The sequence below is a fragment of the Lepisosteus oculatus genome, chromosome 21 (assembly GCF_040954835.1).
Source record: "Lepisosteus oculatus isolate fLepOcu1 chromosome 21, fLepOcu1.hap2, whole genome shotgun sequence".
NCBI classification, from domain to species: Eukaryota; Metazoa; Chordata; class Actinopteri; order Semionotiformes; family Lepisosteidae; genus Lepisosteus; species Lepisosteus oculatus.
The window spans coordinates 13,441,113-13,460,688 of record NC_090716.1 but is presented as its reverse complement, the minus strand read 5'-3'; the positions used below and the strand labels follow the sequence as shown (position 1 = coordinate 13,460,688).

The 19,576-nt window shown below is 42.6% G+C and overlaps 1 protein-coding gene across 4 annotated transcripts in view; it reads right to left on the bottom strand.

Moving 5' to 3' along the window:
• Positions 1–19,576, bottom strand: part of dusp8a (dual specificity phosphatase 8a) — an 86,043-nt gene that overhangs the window by 52,529 nt on the left and 13,938 nt on the right. For all 4 annotated transcript variants that reach the window (XM_015338151.2, XM_006642450.3, XM_015338152.2 and 1 more), the window contains 2 exons: positions 14,706–15,077; positions 1,603–1,741 (listed from right to left, as the gene is read on the bottom strand). In XM_015338151.2, the coding sequence (XP_015193637.2) occupies positions 1,603–1,741; positions 14,706–14,936 (370 nt within the window). In that variant the 5' untranslated portion in view covers positions 14,937–15,077. The remainder of the gene's footprint in view (positions 1–1,602; positions 1,742–14,705; positions 15,078–19,576) is intronic.

Below are 19,576 nucleotides of genomic sequence, written 5' to 3'. Positions count from 1 at the left end.
CCAACGTGAAAACTACAGGGGTTCCACATCTGAGAGCCTCATTTTCCCGGGCCATGACGTGGTGCTTCACGACTTGTGACTTTCACCAGCCTGACCGTCAGGACATTGTCTATCACCTGTGCTGTCTGGCAGCACACGGCACACTGCTGGCCTCACATGCTGCTCCCTCTCTTCCCTTCTGCAGAGGAATTCAATGACTTCATCCCAGCATGACTGATTATTCTCATTCCAGTGAGCACACAGCTCTTGGTTACTCAATGTGCTCTATCAGACCCCCCTCCAGGTCCTGTTCTGTGCTGACAGACACACACCCTCCTGCACACACACAGCATAATTCAAGCAGTCTGTTGTATAGGCAGCCCCATTACACACTGTTTATACAAGGAATAAAGGCATTACTTCAGACAGTCTATAATCATCACATTCTGAAGCAATGATTACAACGTGTCAGCGCTCAGCCACTCATCCTTTTACAGTTGTAGGTTAGGTTGTAAAATTATTAGGAGTAATATCTGACAAAAGCGTCGCCCGATATTTTCACAGTTACGCTATTATTTTGGGCCTGACGGGAAAATGTACTAACATTTGCGATTACAGTCCCTCCTTTCAACCTTAGCAGTTCCTCACAGAAGGAATGTCAGAAAATAAAGCAAATTCACTACAAAGAGCAAATGTGACTGCAAAACAAACCTAAAACAATATTATGCTCTACTATTGCAAATACCGACAAGACAGAAGAATAAAGGTTTACTTTCCTGTAGAGCACACAGGGTTAAGTCAGAGACACGAAATGTTCGGACTTGGAACAGAGCCTTCAGACCTTCCACAAAGGTTTATTTATTCTTGTATCTTCCTCACAGCGTCTGCGGCTGTTCATTTCTGCAGTATGAGCCTTTTGCTATTCTGGATGGGATAATTGCTGGATTCTGATTCCTGCTGCACAGCTTACATCACCAAACTACCTCTTGGCATTCCATTGGCATGCATGTGACTATTCATTTTCCCTTTAAGACCACACAAAGCTATTGTTTTTCATTTGCCTTTTTCAAACTGGGAGCTTTTTTAAGCAGCGAGTACAACAGCAATTTCATTCAGCTACACTGTACAACAAGAAGAGCAATAAATGTGTCACACTGATATAATGCATACGAAGCAGACAGGTCTAAGCGCTCCCACAAAAGTACCGGCTTTGTTGTGAGTGTTACTCAATGCTTGCCAGGTCTTTCAAACCCACTTTACTGAAGAACAAAAGCCATGGTCACTCGCTCAGGAGTTATAATAGTGTAGATCACTGTTGTTCATGCAAAACCTTTACCCATGGCTGGAACACATGGAAAGATCCCCCAGCCCCTTCACAATTTGAATGCATTATTTCATCAAGGATCAAGGAAAAGGGGGAGTTTGCCTTTAGCAGAAGCTCTGCTGCAGACAGAAACTGGCAGTGTGCGCTGAACCACCACTACAAGTGGCTGGACACCACGCTCTTGGAAAAACGGACAGGAAATAAAGCAAGCAGCAAAAGGAACCCCCTTCTCCCACATGCACAACAAAAGGGGAAAAAATGGAGGGCGCTATTTACCCGCCAAGCACTGGCTGGCCTACCTGTGAGCAGAGACACACGCTGGAAGCTGCCCTCCAGCTTGCCCAGGAGGATGCGCACGAAGCTGTCCGAGGACAGCAGGCTGGCGTCCTTCGTGCTCTGGTCGTACACCACCACTTCCTGCTTCCTGCTGAGGTCCACCTGCGGGCGAGGGACAAACACGCAGGCTCAGTGACAGCTCCAGCGCAGGTCTACCGCCTCACCGCGGACACTGCGAGGGGACGCGAGGATGTCAAATCCCGAAAGGTGGGGAAACAAGAGGAACACAAGTGGAAACTTTGCGGGTGTGGATTGGAGACTGAAATCAGAAGGCATTTCTGAAGGTGTTGAAGGTGACTAGAGCAATCTGCTCCGTCAAGTTTCTGAAGCCAATTTTCTAGGATCCAACAAGAAAAGAATGGATGAGGCCTTTGTAAGCAACTCACAAGCAAATGACCCAGAAGACAAAGGCCCTCCTCTCACTCGTAACATTTCTTACATTCGAATGTGTATTTGGTGCAACAAAACAATAGGTTATTGCATTTAAACTACCCAATAACACTTTTTTTTCTCATATTGCCCTATTATTACTTTTTTTCTGTTCAGATCTTTTGTTAAGAAATAATGCTGTGCTCAAATTCTAGGGCTGAATTTTGTAATTAATTTCTAGTCCCAGATCACTCCAACATTTGGGAATGAGTTAAATAATTTAATTTAAGTGAAGGACAATGCCCGCTTTGAATACCCATCAAGAAGGGGAACTTGATACACATTTATCAAGGGTGATAAACTGATCATAAATACATTTTTAAGGCCTTAAAATCAAATTAATTCCCACAGACAGCTGAGCTCAAGTGCTTCCTTTATTTCCAGTGGTAGACAAACTAAAGCAAAGAAGCTGGGGAAGATAAAATTCCCAAACCATCCTGAACATTTTTCATTTTCATGACAGCACTTTTTGATGCAGGCTGGACCAAGCTTGCAGAGGAGGCAGCTGTCAGCAGAATTCTTTGCCAGGCAAACCTGACAAACAAGATAGGAGATAACAGAAAGAGAATGGGTGACATCATTTTGCTCTAAATAGGGTAATTACAGAAGCTGATATTTTTCCTCAACCTCCAGTTTTTGAGAGAAGGTTCTTTTTTGCACCTACACTAAAACTCACTCATCACTCCACACTTGTTTTTTTGTGCATGACAAACCCTAGCTGTCCTTATTTCATTTCTGCTCACTCTTTTGACAGCCTGGCCGAGGCAAGAGTAAGAACGGACATACGCTGCCTTCAGAGCAATGCTTTGCTTTCGTAACTTTCTTAAATGCATACAATATGTGCACACTAGATATCCAAGTAAATGGGATTTTCAGGCTCATATCTGTCCCCTGTTTTTATTTGCAAGAACGCACTGATGACCTGTGTTTTTAATTCAACAGATTGAAAATCATGTACTTTTAATAAACTCATACACATCTAACCCAGGCATTTCCTCAAGAACAGTGCCAGAGTCATCTGTGAGATGTGCGATCCTCAGTTGTGTCACTGCATCAGCCTGGATCATACAAGACGCACCCTGGTACTACTGCAGCAGTGAGTCACAGCCATGATAACCCCAGAAAAAGGCCCGAGCAAAACGTATCAGAACTGAACATGCGTGTCTGGCAAGAGCCTGAGAAAAGGAGAAAAACACATTCCTCAGTAACCCATTTCCCAAACCTTCTGACATTTAAAAATAAACTGTAGGTCATATCTTTTGATATCTCTGTGCAATGTTTGTCTTTGGCTTGGTGAATTGTTACACAATCATTTTTTTATGTAAGGTTAGTGTGGCAGCGACTGCATTCCCTCAGGGATTCTGCACACTCTATCCACAGAAATTTCTCATCACAAACCATTTCTTTGTCCCCGAGTATCTGCTCGCCAGTTTTGACTACAGTGATGCTATTTATAACACGGCCTCGAAAACCCTTCTTCAGGAAGCTCGATATTTTGCAACCCAGTCTGCTATCAGATTTTTTATAGGCGCTCAAAGCAAACCATTCCACCCAGCCATAGTGTTTCATTCGATCAAGGCAGTTAGTAAAAACAACTTTGGATACATGCTGAAACGGACATTGTGTCCAAAAGGAGCTAGTGGTGATTGTGCTCTGTGAAAGGGCCGTAGGCCATGAAGAAGCGATTCATACTTTGCTTTGAACTTCAAGAATTTCTTCTTTGGCTTATGTTTTTATCTCAAATTCATAGTTATTTCACAACTGACATGAATGACTTTGAATTGAATTTTGAGCTAGTGCATTTCATGCTTGTTTGCTGCTGTCGCCAAGGCTCCTGAAGAAATCCGTCGATTCTGAATGGACAAGGAGATAAAATGCACTGCGAACCAGACTGAGAGACCAGGACACCAACAGCAAACAACACGACACTTGAGACCACTCCATCCGTAGGGTGTCATACTGTTTGTCCAGGAGAGTTTGCTTTAACTCTGGTTCCTCTTGTGCTTCTTCAATGACTCTCACTTTCATTCATCTTGATTTAATTACCACTCAGACCATGTGGATGGTCAGGCACCATAACAGCACTTACAAGAATTACTCACCCTACCAGCTAGTGTGCTCATTTGTTAGAAACTGATGTCTTGCACATTCTAATTAATTGTATTGTATCGTTTCAGGACTATAAAAAGCATGATTACCAAATATACAATACAAAATGCTCACAATCCGTGTTTTATAGTATGGAAATTAATAAGAAATATTGTTTTATTATTAAAATAAAACCATGCTAAGACAATTAACACAATTTAATCAACTCTGATACATTTCTGCCTTTTCCTTTCGATTCACTTTGCCTGATTTTGTGCAAAACATACATGTGCAATCGCAAATCCAGGCCTTTGTCCGTATTTTCAAAGAGTTTCTTTTTCAGGACAGTATAAACTGTGCTAGGTTTAACGCTTTTGCTATTAGTTTCAGTTCATGTTCCCCTCACCACTTTCAGACAGAGACACACAAAGGTGACACTTCTCTTCTTTCCTGTCTTACAAAACACCTTTCTGTGCTCCCAATTCACCTCTGGTATTACAATGAAACTATCCACTAAAATCTTTTGTTTGCCTTCAGGTAAAAGGACAACTTTCAATTGTTATTTTTATCATGTTAATATTATTATTTTATATTCTAATATTGTTCACATACTTGAAAAATAACACATTACTCTCTCCCTTTTACCTTCTCTTTGGACAGTTTGATATGTACAGAATGGTGAAGTGGAAAACAGGCCCCACGTTTTGAGACAATGTAACACAGCCTGGACAAGAGCCAGCAGGTGACATCATCATGAAGGCACCAGCACTCTGGGTCTGAGCAGGGCGAGACCTCAACTTTCACTTCAGTGCAAAAACTGGCATAACCTGCTGGGTTTACCATCTTTGTTTTTTCTTTCTTCCTGAACATTTTGGCTAATGTTTTATGAATTAGATTTTCCTTGTGTACATGCCCTGTCATGACACGACATGCACAATGAGACATTCAGATTCCATCTTGCAGGAGTCACATATACCTCACCCAGAAATGTACAACAGTACTAGTTCTGTAGTATTGCTGCCTTCTATTTGGAACGAAACACGGAACAGAATATTTTGATAATTGCTATTGCTGAATCCATAATATGCACTAAGAACACATTTATTTGTAAGTAGAGCTTGTTTTAAAAAATTACTGGTAGGCACAGGTCTCCCTCAAATTTAAAATGTCCCATTGGTTACAGACTAAAAGATGACTGGCGTGGCAAAACATTCTGAAACCCCACGTCTACAGTGTAACTCGAGTAGCCCGATACGACATGTGAGTGATTAGCTAGTACTGGTATAGTTGAAAAGATACCGTACTTTTATTCCTTTTCAAAAATGGTCCACAAAATTCAACATTCATGAACTGTATCTATCAATTAGATAGATCTGGGTTAACCATCAAGCACTGAGAAACAAAATGAGAGTGGGAGTGGTCATACTGGTGACAGTGACAGATAATTTATTTTATCAGTATCTGACAGGAAGGGCTCAGCTGTGAGCACAATACTGGCTTGCCAGAATCCCAAGACCTCTCTCTTCTCAGTTTAATCTCCAACCTTATTATCTCCCAGGAGCCCCCAGCTGAGAGGACGAACTGCACGAGGTGTTCTACCTTAATTGGATTAGGGCTAAACCTGGCAATGACATCACTGGGAGATTACATCTTCACTCTGGCGTGTGGTCAAGTAACAGAGGTGCCAAACGCATTTTAATCAAATGGCTAAATTTTCCTGGGTCTCTGATATTTCACGCCCTGACTTCCAATTTGCAGGAAACTGGGAGGTGGTTAACATTACTGCCTGTTCTGCCTTGATAACACGCAAATCACAGTTTCTCACTACATCAATATCTTAGCTTTGATTAACATCTACATGTGTTCTGAGGAGTTCTGGAGGGACTGTTGTCTTCTGTTTCACAAACCAAGTTGTAGATTTAGAATGTAAACAACAGCTTGGACCACAGTCCAAAAAAGTACAATCGTGCTCATTCACAAACTCGAAACCCTTTCACTTTGGTGCACACACGCACATACAGAAATTCATCTTGATGAAAAAGAAAAAAAACAAGTTGACACTCAATTTACAAAATGACTCAATAATATTTTAAGAAGGCAGTTAAAACACTTCAGTTCTTTAAAGGGAATGGAATACCATATAACAAAGATCATGATATAAATGGAACAATACAGACAGAGAAAAGGTGTTTCCCTGAATCAAATTCTATAAGATGTGCATTAATAATTAAGTTTTTTCTCAAATAATAATTTACTACAGGGTTAAAAAAACATCAACTGCAGCAAGAGTTGCAGGGTCCCAGCTTTTGCGAAATTATCTGAACCTCAGCTGCGCAGTACAGGAAGCAACATACACCTCAGAGTACGGGAAAACCCCAGACTGGAATGAATGAATGGGTTAAAAATGCAGCTGAATGAGGTGATTGCCTGCACTCAGACGCACTGCCTCTCCAACCAGCAACCGCAGTGTTAGCACTTCATTGAGGAAACTCCTGTACTTTCAGATCGAGTTTTCAGTCAGAATGCAAAACAGGGAGGCTTGGAGCTAAAACACAGAATGCACATTCCGAAACACTTATATGAGTTATATGCCAGCAGCTATGATCCTTCAGCGAGATTTTGACTTTCGCTGCATTGCTGGAAGGTGGAACAGATCCTTCCTCATACACTAAGTGCTCACAACCGGCTAATATAGTTTGTGCCAAGCAAGACTGGAATTTAAAAAGACAAATTACAAAAATGTGTTACGGTGCAGTCTTTTGTCACTTTAGTACATCAAGGTTTGAAGAGCTTCAAATGAATGCTGATTTAGTTTGTAGATTTTTGGTATTCATTCTTTATATTTAGTAGCTCTTCAATCTGTGTAATGCTGTTTGAAATCATAAGCTCTTTTTACAGAAGATAATCTTGTGCGTACTCACACAGCAGAGTGATAACCTAATGCCAGCTTCCAGAATTTTTTGTCAGCAGAAATCAGGATTACTTTAAAACTATAAAAGCAGTCCTTGCATTTAATTTACCTTCAGTGGTAAACCAGAACCCCTATTTAACAGACTTGAGTACGCGTTTACATTTCCCAATTGCATATAAAAGGCAAAAGTCTTTAAAAAAATAAATGACTCCATTCTTGCCACAACCGAAACAAGTTAGAAAAGTGTAATGGGTACAACATCAGTCAGAACTAGATGATTAGAGAGGGGCACAGCAGAAAAAAAGGACAATGATATTCAGAGAATGAGGTCATTGCTTTTTCAGAGACACTCCCTTCCACAGCAGACTCATGAGTGTATTTTGCACATTCTTCTGAAAGCCAGCCTCAAATTCATAGTTGCAGACACAGCCCAAAGCTGATTGATGACATTCAGGTCTTCTAAAAAAGTTCTTTATTTGCCTGTGCTTTACAGTGGTGCTTCAAGGTCAGTTTAAAGGCCTTGCCCTTCAAAGCTCAAAATGTTTAGGTATGAAAGCAGGACTTGGCTTTTACAAGGAAGTGGTGTTGATATTGCATGGATCAACCACAATTCCACGGAACAAGAACATGTGATATGGTAACACCTTAAAGCAAACATTCTATTGCATACAGAGAGCATACAAATTATTAAGTCAATATTCACTGTTACTCTTTCAACACCTATTTAACTTTTGGATGCGCTCAGTTAAATGGGTGTTGAAAGGTGATACAGGTAAACTACTCTCTTACCTGTGAGACCTGAAACAACCTTCCCAGCTGTGCACTTAATCAGCCAGCTTTACCCAGCTAAATAACCACGAGGGACAAAATCCCAGCCTCTGCAAGACCCTGAGGAACATGAAAGGCTGTTGTACAGGAAACATCGCTGCAAGAGACCCCCAATTACATCATTCCATGTATTTACAGCTTCTTCCAATTCAGGAGCAGTGGGTAGTCGGATCCTATACCAGCAAGCAACGGACGCAAGGCAGGATACAGCCTTGACCTCAGTCCATCGCAGGGCACACACTACAACACACACACACTCAGACCTAGGGACAATTTTCCCAAAAGCCAGATCAACTAGCGTGTTTCTGAACACTGGTGGAAGGAAACCCATGCAGAAGTATGCAAACACAGGGAGAGCATACAAACTCCACACAGATAGCACTAACCACTGCCCCCCCCAATTACAACTCATCAGGAAAGACTTCTTCAAAAGAGCCCAGAAAATGGAAATGGTCCACATCTCATCTTTGCAGGGTGTGTCCTTTCTCAAGCTCAATAAACAATAATCACTGGTTTTATCCCATGTGGTTGGTATGAGGTAATGAGAGTGTGTAATGGAGAACACGGCTCACACTATCAGAGAAGCTGGATAACTTGAGGAGGTACATTTGTTGAGTGACTTCATAGTCCAGTGATGACCTGATTGACAAGCTGTGTCACAGTCCTGGTGGGGGTGCCACAGCCCCCTGAGAGTGGCCCAGATTGGAAGGCATGTCATCACTTTCTCAACTTTCAGCAACCGCTTTCAAATAGGTGGTGTATTTCTTTTGCTTTCTATTGCTTCAGCTCAGACAGTCTAATTTCTTGTTTTTTTGTTTGTGACAGTTGCATTACACAGCAAGCCGACATACCTACTGGACTTGTCGTTATGGAATTGTCATGCCTGGTAAATTGTAGCACACCTTGCAAGTCATCTCAGATAAAGATGTCTTCTAAACAAATACTACTACTAATAATAAATAATTTGGGGGTGGCAGATTGGTCTGTCACTTCAACCCTACCCCAAAATCAATGATACAAGGATAACATGCATATATTATGAAACACCTATTATTACATAGCTGTGAGAAAACTCTGCAGCTTTAACAGCAGAGTCAGAACTGGACAGTGGACAAGACGGTCTCCTCTGCACTCCAATCTTGTGCGTTTCGTCGTTGAGCCACTCAGGAATCCCTTTAAACCACTCTTCATCCTTGAACCTAGCATCCTGGATGTCTACCCTTGCTTAAATTTAGAATAAGTGTGAGGCATGAATCATTATATTGGCTCCTTGAAAGTTCTTTGGAGAGGACATACTTCTTCAGGACTAAACATAACAGTCATCTAAAGAGACCCATGATACAGGGACTGATTGCATCAAGACTTGGATTGCAGTACAGTCCCTCTTTTGGGCATACAAATCTCTACCAAAAGCTCCTATTTCAGTCCACTATTTCCAGAATACTTTTATTCAGGCAACAGAACTTGAAATGACTTTGATCTCCCTTTAAAGGAAATGAACAGCTGAAATGCCAGCATTGACGTAGTTCAACATCTGCAAAATCACCCATCTTTCCTCACTGCATCCTGCTGCTCTGACCAAAATGTTTGCCGTAGCAACCGACCAACCAAGGGAGCTGCAGGGCTGTGAACTGTATGTTTCATGGCGTCAACAAGGACAGACATCATTTCGGTGGGTGGGAAAGGGCCCAAACGATCTCGGCCATCATGGGGTAGCAGGCAGGTGAGCCGTGCACAGACGGGGAGAGAACGATCTCTGCCTTCTGGAAATGTCGGATCTGGGACCCTGTCCCCTTGGAGGGGGCTTGTGCGGAGCCCACCGATGGCTGTCAAACCAGTGTGGCTTGGCAACAGCATGTTCCAGCTCCGCGCCAGCTCTCAGCTTCAAGGACTGCTGCAGACACTTCTCTTCACCTGCTCTTCCTCAAATGCAATTCCTTCTGGAGGGTCTTAACCAAAAGGATATGATTATGTCCCCCCACCTCTTCTTGGATATATAGATATGCCTTTTATATGTTTTATTTCTCTGTGAAGCTCCCATCTGCCCTAAGCATTTTAGGCTCTTCCACGTTCAGACTGTTTCGGCGACTTTCTACACCTTTGAATTCAACTCAATTGAAAATACTTTTTCATCCTCAGGGCAGCAATTTAAGCATCAATTTTATGCAACATTAAACTCTAGCAAATAAACAACAATCATTTTTTTTATTTGTAATGAAATCATTTTTAATAATCAAAAATGATTATGAAAGTGCGTAATACTTAAGAAGGTATTAAAGCACACACACACACATTTGTATGATGTCTATCCAACTGACATCATGTTGATATTGAATGACACCTTTACTACTGTATATCCACACTTACAAACATCACAGAAGGGGTTTTCTAATGCATTTTCCCTTTCTCCACACTGCAGTGGGGCTCACAGTGGCAGCACTGTCTGTGATGGGACCAGTGAACTGTTCATTCAATGCTGGGCCTCAAGTGATTTTAATCCTGTCAGGGTTTTAATGCTTCCGTTTGCATGGTGTAACTATATTACGTAACTGGACATGCATGCAGACTATCAGTAATGTCTCAGGGTAGGTGTTGTGGACTTCATTTTCCAGACTGAAGGACCCCACTTTGCAAATTCCGGTACTGCTTATTGCTTGACACAGGGGATGTTTTTGTTGCCAATTTTGATTCAAGGCTGGTTCTTAACTGTGCAATTCCCCTAATACCTAGACTAACTGTGTCAATTAAACAGCTTTTCCCAGTGTCCGAAGCATCAAAGCTTTAAAGAGACCCACAAAACCTTAGACTGCAGGCCTTCTGGATCATGGCTGCACCAGCCTGTTCAAAGCTGGATATATTCACAGCCAGGTCACTACATTCAGGGTCACATGTCACCTTGTTCCAGGTTTAATTTTGCACACTGCCAGTAAGGGAAACTGAAAATAATAAAAACGTTTTTTCTTCTTGTCAAGTTTCCAAGAGAGCACTGAACAAAAGGATACATACTAGCACAGGCTACAAGAGCTTTTTGTCATCAAAGCTTGGATAACAGAATTGCTTGTTTTGTTGTTTTATCTCAGGCATCCAGGATTGTCTGCCTACCTACTTTATCCCTTATACTTCAAGTAAAGTGGAAACATACACAGATAAAGAAAAATTAATTAGCCATGATTCCAATATTAAGAGGGGCAGTACACAGTACTCAGCGTTACTACAATTTATGGTGGACATGCCTGGACATGTTAGAAAAACTGCTTCCGATTATACACTTAAAAGATTAGACGTGACTAAACAATGATGTCTTTCTGTACACAACTATGTTATTACAAATCCAAAGGTCTATAGCACCAGGAACTATCACTTCTCATGGAATAAACTTTACTGTTAAGAGTAATGCTTAGTAGTTTCCTGCCCCAAGCACCGTGAGAGCAAAAAAGTCTGTCCAACGAGGAGTCTGTATGCACTAATGAAATGAATAAGAGAAACCCCCAGCAACAGCCAGGGAATCATTCCCAGAATGCTGATTACGAAGACCTCAAGATTTGCCTGATTAATGAGCAGTTTCTTTATAATATTTATTGAAAGTTTAAAAATAATTCGAGAGCATTTGTACCACAGATCAGTCATTGTGGGAACTGAAAAGATAGATTTCCTCTTTTCTTCATCAGTGCAGTGTGAACATGAGACTGTACATGCAGTAGATTCTCAAGACTGAATTGGATCAAACTTCTATGCTGTGGGAGTTTCACTTTGCTTTTCTGTCCTGGCTTAGAGGAATGTGGCCGGAGTGGAATCCCGTAATGCTCAGCACCTGTCAAAGCATGAAACCCCTTTAGTGTAGGAGCCAGATTCACAACTTTAATCTTAGAACACCTGCAGGCTTGGACTCATAATCCTGGGCGATGCCTCTGCAGATATGAGGCTGAGCTGCTTCACTGCTAAAAACAAAGCAAACCTGCTTTTCTGCACCAGATAGCTGCAGCAGGCAGGGTCCCATGGTGCTGCACTACACTGCCAGCTCTCAATGTCGGCAGCATTCGTTTCCCTGTGGATCGATATATGCCATCTGTCATCTTGGCTCATTAGTACATTCAGCACTGAGGATCAGCACAGAGCCAGGACTGGCTAGCACTTCGCTGTGAAAATAAGCTCACTGGCAGAGCACTGGTGAAAAATAGCCTCAAATTTCAAACCAGGATGATGCAAGCTAACTCAAATTCATGTTCGCCTTTACCACCTGATGAAATCAGCCCAGGCACTCCTGCCAGAGTCACAACCGTTCACAGTTACAATTTCATTGAAGGGGAATCTGAGAGGCATGGGGATGAACAGGAGAAAAAATAGGGTAACTAGCTAAATGGATGTAATTAGCAGACCTTATGTGAGCGTCTTTAAATATGGTCAGGTTATTAACTAAATCCGATCATTTTCACCACTCTCTGCTGGAGGAGACCCAAGGCTGACACAGAAATCTATTTAAAGTCATGTGAAGATGTCATGACTGCTTGCATGCCGTATCACAGAAGGAATCAGAGACATGTATTTTGAAAGTCTGCAAATGCTAGATACCACAAATGAGATGTGTTTTGTAAAAAGTTCACTTCAGCATAGTAAATCGGAATTTGAAAAGTTCCATAAGGCCACTATAACAATAACAACTATTATTAAACCAAATAATGCAGTACCATCTCCTATTATAACACTACTGCTTACTGCTTACTCTGCTTTTTTACCAGTTTCTGACACAACTCTAATCAAAATCACAACATGAGTTTGTAGCAGACCCAGTTCAAGCACTGGGTCATACAGTACCAAAGTAAACTCTACCCAGCATTAGATGTTGTCTACAACAGTGATATTAAACTATCTTACCAGACCGCGTGAGATATTTGGGGAATACTTTAAACAACTCGAAGGCTGTGGGAGAGGGTGATGGTGACCTGCACAGGTAAGAAACAGGACTTGAGCGCACCCCTGGCGATGAACGACGCTGCGCTAGAGTGACAGTGCGGGAGCCCTGACATCACGGCTTTCCCCATTTAGGGCCCGTTTGAAACAACAGAGGCATAAATCACAGGCCCTCTAACAGGCTCACAACCCTGAGAGAACAGTGGCATAACGGGCGGAGCGGATCTGCTCCTGGGGCTGGAAGGTCGCCGGTTCGTATCCTGCGGCCGGCAGAGGAATCCTACTACTCTGAGCAAGGCCCTTCACCCCGGCTGCTCCAGGGGCAAAAGACAAATCCCTAATACAAACAAATTGTATATGGCCAATTAAGTGATCTTAGATAATACATCAGGTGGGGAGCGGCGTCAGCATGTGTAGGCTGCAAAGGAACAAGTTATAGGTTTATTCCATGCTGAAAAAAGAAAAGAGATGAAGGCTCCACGGCCGAAACATTCTGTTTTCTCTTTTCTTTTTTTCAGCACGGAATAAACCTATTACTTGTTCCTTAGATAATACATGACTTGCAACCCATTAAGTAACTGTTAAGAGCAGATGAAATTAGCTATAACTATAAGTTAATGACTGACTGGGGTGTGTGGACTGTTAACATGAACAGAGAGCGGCTCATTAAAATTAGCCACGTCCTCTATTCATGGGTTCTCTCCTGGAGCGAAAGCATCCCTTCACCCAGGCGAGGTGGGGGGTGAGGGCAACGGCGGACTCTGTGCCAGCTCTCAGCAGCCTCCCTGCACGTGCCCCACCACCAGCCTGCCAGCGGGCTACACAAAGGGGATGATGTCATGCTGAACCAATCACAAAGAGCCCCCTTTGGACAGCTCCAGCCTGATCCAGCCTTTCATTAATCGCTGGCATTATCCTCTTTACGGGGAAACAGGGAGATCATGAAAGGCGGCCAGCTGTAGAGGCTGGCAAAGCGAAAGAGGACTCAGGGGATTCTTAAAGGGACCACAGCCTTCCGACCTAACCTTGCTTGGTACTCCCTTCATTCAGATGGGGTGAAGGCTAGAGCTGGGTCACCTGCTTCAGGTTCCTTTTCATTCACGCACAGCAAAGGCATTGAGCTGCAGGGCTCCCTTTTAAGCTGCCTTTTGGGAGGCTTTATCTGGTGGATTGTTTGACCAAGAGTTACACAAGATTCTTACTCACTAAACACACAAATATCCTTTTCATGCTATGTGTAGAAAGAAACCTGATTAAGCAAAGCACAAGTAATCATTTAAACAACACTCTTTCACTAGCTGCATTCCTGGCCTTCAATCAATCTGCATTAAGGCATCTACTTTTCTCACATAAAGCTACGAAATGCTGTGTAGTTCTAGGTCAACAGCTCCAGGAGACCTCCCTGCCCCCTTATTCTTTTTATTGAAAGGGAGCACAGAGGGAACAGGCTGATACGTAACTGAGACACAGGCAGGAAAGATTTCATTAACATTTAATTAATGAAAGGGAAACAGAAAATACTCTTCTTAAATTTAACAAAAAATAGAAACACCAACACGTAACTGGTTTCTTTACACTCCAAATTTCCACGCATGTCAATCAGCAGGGATAGACTGCCAAGCGTTCAAGGCCTGAGCTCACCAGCAAAAGCGTGGTCTGTTTCTATACACGTTTCAATTCTAGTCGACCACTTCTGAGCTGTGCCCCCTGTTCCTCAATAAATCAGACAAAGCAAACAGACTGTATCTGTTCTGGCCTTATTACAGTCTGTCACTGGGGGTTTACAGGAGGTCAGGAGAAGGATACGGTCAGTGGATGGACAAGAGCATGCGGCTTGTGAAACTGGGAATGACCGCCGGACAGGAGCGAGGAAGACAGGGTCAGAGGCGATCCAAGCTGTACCTTGAGCTTGCTGCTGGGCTGCAGGAGCTCCGTGATGGACACCTTGTCCTGCAGCAGCCTCCTCTTCACCAGCTTGGAGCAGCAGACGTTGACGGAGCTCAGGACGTGGGAGGTGTTGTACTCGGAGAAGGTGCGGCTGTCGATCACCAGGGGGCGCTCCACGCCGCGCTGCAGGAGGCTGGCCAGGCGCCGCGTGTCCATCAGGTCGCGGCGGACTTTCTCCTCGGCCATGGCTCGGGCTGGCTGGCTGGCGGGAGCGAGTCTTTGCAGGCAGGGGGCGATCCGAGCAGAGCAGGCGGAGAGCAGGCACCGGGCAGGCAGGATCACAGGAGAGCCATGGACAGTGGGCTCATACCATCCATTTCCTCATCTCTGGGCACAGAAGAGAGCACAAGAGAACATTATCAGTACCATAGCTCCTAAGAAGTTCCATAACCTTTAAAGAAAATATTTGTAAAAAAATAATGGAAGAAGCTTTGGAAAACTAAATCTGTTTTGCTTTTGATTGGGGGGCCTCACACGAGTCTTTTGAAAACTCAAAAGGAAATCCCAATGCAAATATACTTAATTTCAGATTTTCATTTGTAATTGTTTCACTGGATCGTTAATGGCCAAAGCAGTCAGGACCTCAATTTAACACCTCATCCAATCCATGGCCCCTCCTGCAGCAGTGTCTCCTGTGTGGACCCTGGAGTGCTGGACCTGGACCTCCTGGACAGAGGGAAGGGTTCTACTTGTCTACTGGGCCACGAGCAGCAGCCTGGCTTTGTTCTGAGATCCTGCATTTCAGAACTCAGCTCAAGCCCTGCTCAGCCTCTCCCTCCTGACAAGATCAGGTGGAGACACGTACGTCTACACATGGAATTTCACCGACGCGATCCTTTAAATCAATCTAAGACAATTTCAGAACAATAAAACAAACACACCTCTAAATTGGAAAACAGGATGCATTTGCTTGGAGAGGATGGCTGACATATTTTTGGATCTGCACTGAGCCTCTCCAGCAGGAAAGACATTCAATAACAAGCCCCACTCCACAGCCTCAGGCCAGCTATGCCACAGCAGATGGAATATTTGTGAGGTACTTAGATGGAGACACTGCAGGAGTCTGAATATTAAGTGCGATGAGCGCAAGGATATAATAAAACTACGACCCCTCACTCAGTTAGATGTGTCATATACAGATCACTGCTATGCAAGAGTGGCGCAGTGGTTAGAATTATAACCTCACAGCACTGTGATCCTGGGATCAGTTCCTGAAGAGCTACCCGCATGGAGTTTGTGAGTTTTCGCTGTATTTGCGTTTCCTCCAGGTGCTCCGGTTTCCTCCCACAGTCCAAAGACATGCTGGCAAGTTAAATGGCTTAGCCCTGGAGTGAATTTGTGCATGTTATGGTGTCCCTCCCAAGGTGTGCCCTGCCTTGTGCCCACTGCTTGTTGGGATAGGCTCCGGCTCCCTGGGGACGAGGAACTGAAAGAAGCTGGATAGAAAGTGGATGGAGGGATACTTTAGTATGGGAGATCTGTCTGTGCTGAGTTTTGCATGTAAGCAGCAGAGAACCTTTTTCATTCGATGCACTGCATTTTCTGTTGCAGTACCACTAACACCTGAGCTCCAACTCCTTCTAATGGCTCATTCTGTGCCCTGGCACCTGAATAACACCATTCCCTGGGCAGGTCAGGGTTCCTGCCTGTGCTGATACTGAAGCTCATCACAACACAGCATGGAGGACAACCATCTGGCTGCCCAACTCTGCATACACACATATCAACAAGCTTGTAAACTATGTATACTGATCTGTACACGTGATCTTTGCTCTATTAATTGACATAATCTCCATTCATCCATTTTCTAATCTGCATAACCTAATTCAGGGTCACAAGGACATTAACCCAAAAACTGTGATAATCTCCCTAGACTGAAATGCCCCATTTAACAAAACATCTCAGCAACACTTTTAGAAAAAGTTAAAATAGAGGAAGTAGCAGGTCATTGAAAATCTCAGACCCAGTGAGAGATGTCACAAACCCTAGTTCACTCATTCAGCATTATTCATGTAACTGAACTAGAGTTACTAAGAAAATATAGATACATGAAACATGTAAACACGTTAACAAGGTAATTGCAAAATGACCTGCTCAAAGTCATTTGTATAATTCAAGGGGAATTGGAGTTATTTTTCATGACTCTTCATTTTTTAGGCCTAAAGGTATGTCGTTTGTATAACCTTTGATAAAAGGAATGTTAAAACCACTCATGCTCAACCCCTCCTGACAACTTCAAAAAACACATTTTACATCCCAAATGATTTTGTTCCTTTTATTTTGCCCCACAAAAGATCCTTCTCAAAGATAGCTCAGCCAGTATTACATAAATCTCCCATGCTTCTCCCCGACTTCGGTGTCTATTTCTACATTTGAAACACTAGGAACTGATCTTCATCTTCCATCTCAATATTTTGTTTTTCTTTTCTGTGTAACTCTTCATATGGACTTCTTCCATCTGTTCTAATCCTCCCCTGGCTCTGTCAAGACCTCTCCGTCTTTGCCCATTAATTGCTACTGTTTTTTCTCTTTCCTGTCTGTCCTTTATCTTTCTCACATGAAAGATCTAATCTTCCATATCTCTCCATATTTTCCATGTGATCACATCGTTTTTTCCATGACATCTTCCTAAGCCCTATTTGCCTCTCTCTGGAATTGATTATTGAGTTCAATATTTTCCCTTCCCTCAGTAATTTTAACTTGTTTCCATTTTCATCACATCAGCAGCTCTTTTTTCAAGCACTGAGGGATTTTTGGGGATTTCGGTTTTAACTTGTTCCACTGCATCTTGCAGGCTGACGGAACCCTCTACTCTAGCCCATTAAATTAATACTGTGTATTTAAAACCAGTCTTAATGTGCAAGCTCCATTGGTTTTGTTGTCCTGGAAGAGAAGCAGAGAAAATAATATTGGATTCATAGTTTAGTGCAGCACATTTTGTGAGAAATGTGAAAGAAAATGACAGACATTTCTCTTGAAAATAGTCTAGACATTTTTTTTCAAAAATCCCAGATTCCAAACCCTGGAAAGTAAGACACACAGGGACACAGTGGAGGTAAGATCGGGACTGTGCAGACTTTCTTATTCAGGCCTTCACCAATTGTTACTACTACAAATCCCAAAGTGCTTCACCTAAAAGTCAGGGTCAACTAGAGGAAAAAAGTGGCTCTAGCAGAAATGACTCAAACTTGCACAGCACAGGCAACTCCCAAGGGGTCGCAGTCACATGACAATCTAAGGACACTCTGACTAACTTCATCTCAGCCCTGGTGATTCTTGATCAATATGAAGAGGCGACAGCCTGGCTAGCCTTCTGATGGACTGCAACTTCCTGTCTTTGTACAGACAGTGCACCTTGCTCAATTCGAAGCCCACCTTCTAAAACATTGGTGTAGCCAAATGGAGCCACTATTGACCCTTTTAGTAGTTCTGTGTAGTCAGCACAGCACCCATATGCATTTGCATTTTATTGCATCTAGGCAAATGCTTTCTTAGTCCACTTTCCAATCAATAGGATCTGGGGCTGCTCAAAAGCTGCTCTGTACAGTTCTCCTTTTTATCCAGTTTCCACAGGAATAAAAGCAACGACACATTCACACAGAGATTTTTCTCATGATGAGGCTTGTCGATTAGTCTGATATAATGTACCAGCTGGTCCCACTATTGTTTAACAACATAGAAACACATCTGGGCTGGATCCAACTGCCAATCTATGGCAATACATATGGCAGTACTGCTAACACCTTGAGCACACAGTTATTGAAGAATGGCGATGAGACAAGAAATCCATTCACTGTTTTTAAAGCGTTTGCTGTGAGCTTGTAACACATGAGAAAAAAATGATTACTTTTGTAGATTTCATATTGCATATGCAAACCCATCTGGCCACCGATGGAGACAGACAGAAAACAATTTCTGATGGTCTTTGACAGCAATCTCTAGAACCCTGCTTCACCTTATATAGTAATGCTCGATTTCCAATATAAGTTTTGGGAATTCATAAAATCCATCCATTTTCTAACCACGTCTTCCAATACAAAGTCACTGGAGAGCTATGGAGTCTATCTCCGTAAGCAATGGGCATTAAGGCAAGATACACCCAGTCCATTGCAAGGCAGACACACTCTGGGCCAATTTTCCCAGAAACCATTTAACATACCAGCATGTCTTTGGACTGTGGGAGGAAACCGGAACTCCCAGAAGATATCCAGGCAAATAGAAGGGTTGAAAAAATATAAACGCCACACAGATGGCATCCCAGGTCCAGAATTGAACCCAGGGCCTCAGTACTGAGAGGTTGGAATGCTAAACACTGCAGTGCCATGCTACAGTATCCAATTCATAAAATAGAATCTCCAAATACTCACTATGTTCATAGTTGGTAATCTTAATACAGCAATACCATCATAACAGTAAGCCAATTCTAAAAATATTTTACTGTTTCTATAGCCTCAACACCTCCTTATCCTGTTGTAAAAAATGTTCTCAATTCAATTTTTCATGGTTATTCATGGCACACTGACTCATACATAGAAATATGAGCACACAGCTTCGGAAATGAACGTACGTTCAACAAACCTATGAAAAGATGATTCTATTATATCTTGAAACTGGGATTCAGAATCTATAGACTGGAATCACACAGAGCACAGACTTGGACTCCACTGAATAAAACCAGAAGTATGTTTGAGAGCAACGAACTGTCATCCATATAATGAGCCACCTGGGCCCTCTTTCTTTCCCTTAATGAGTTATGATTGACTGAATTATTTTATGGCATTAGTGGATGAAAATTAATTGAATACTTTAAAAAAAAAACCAACATG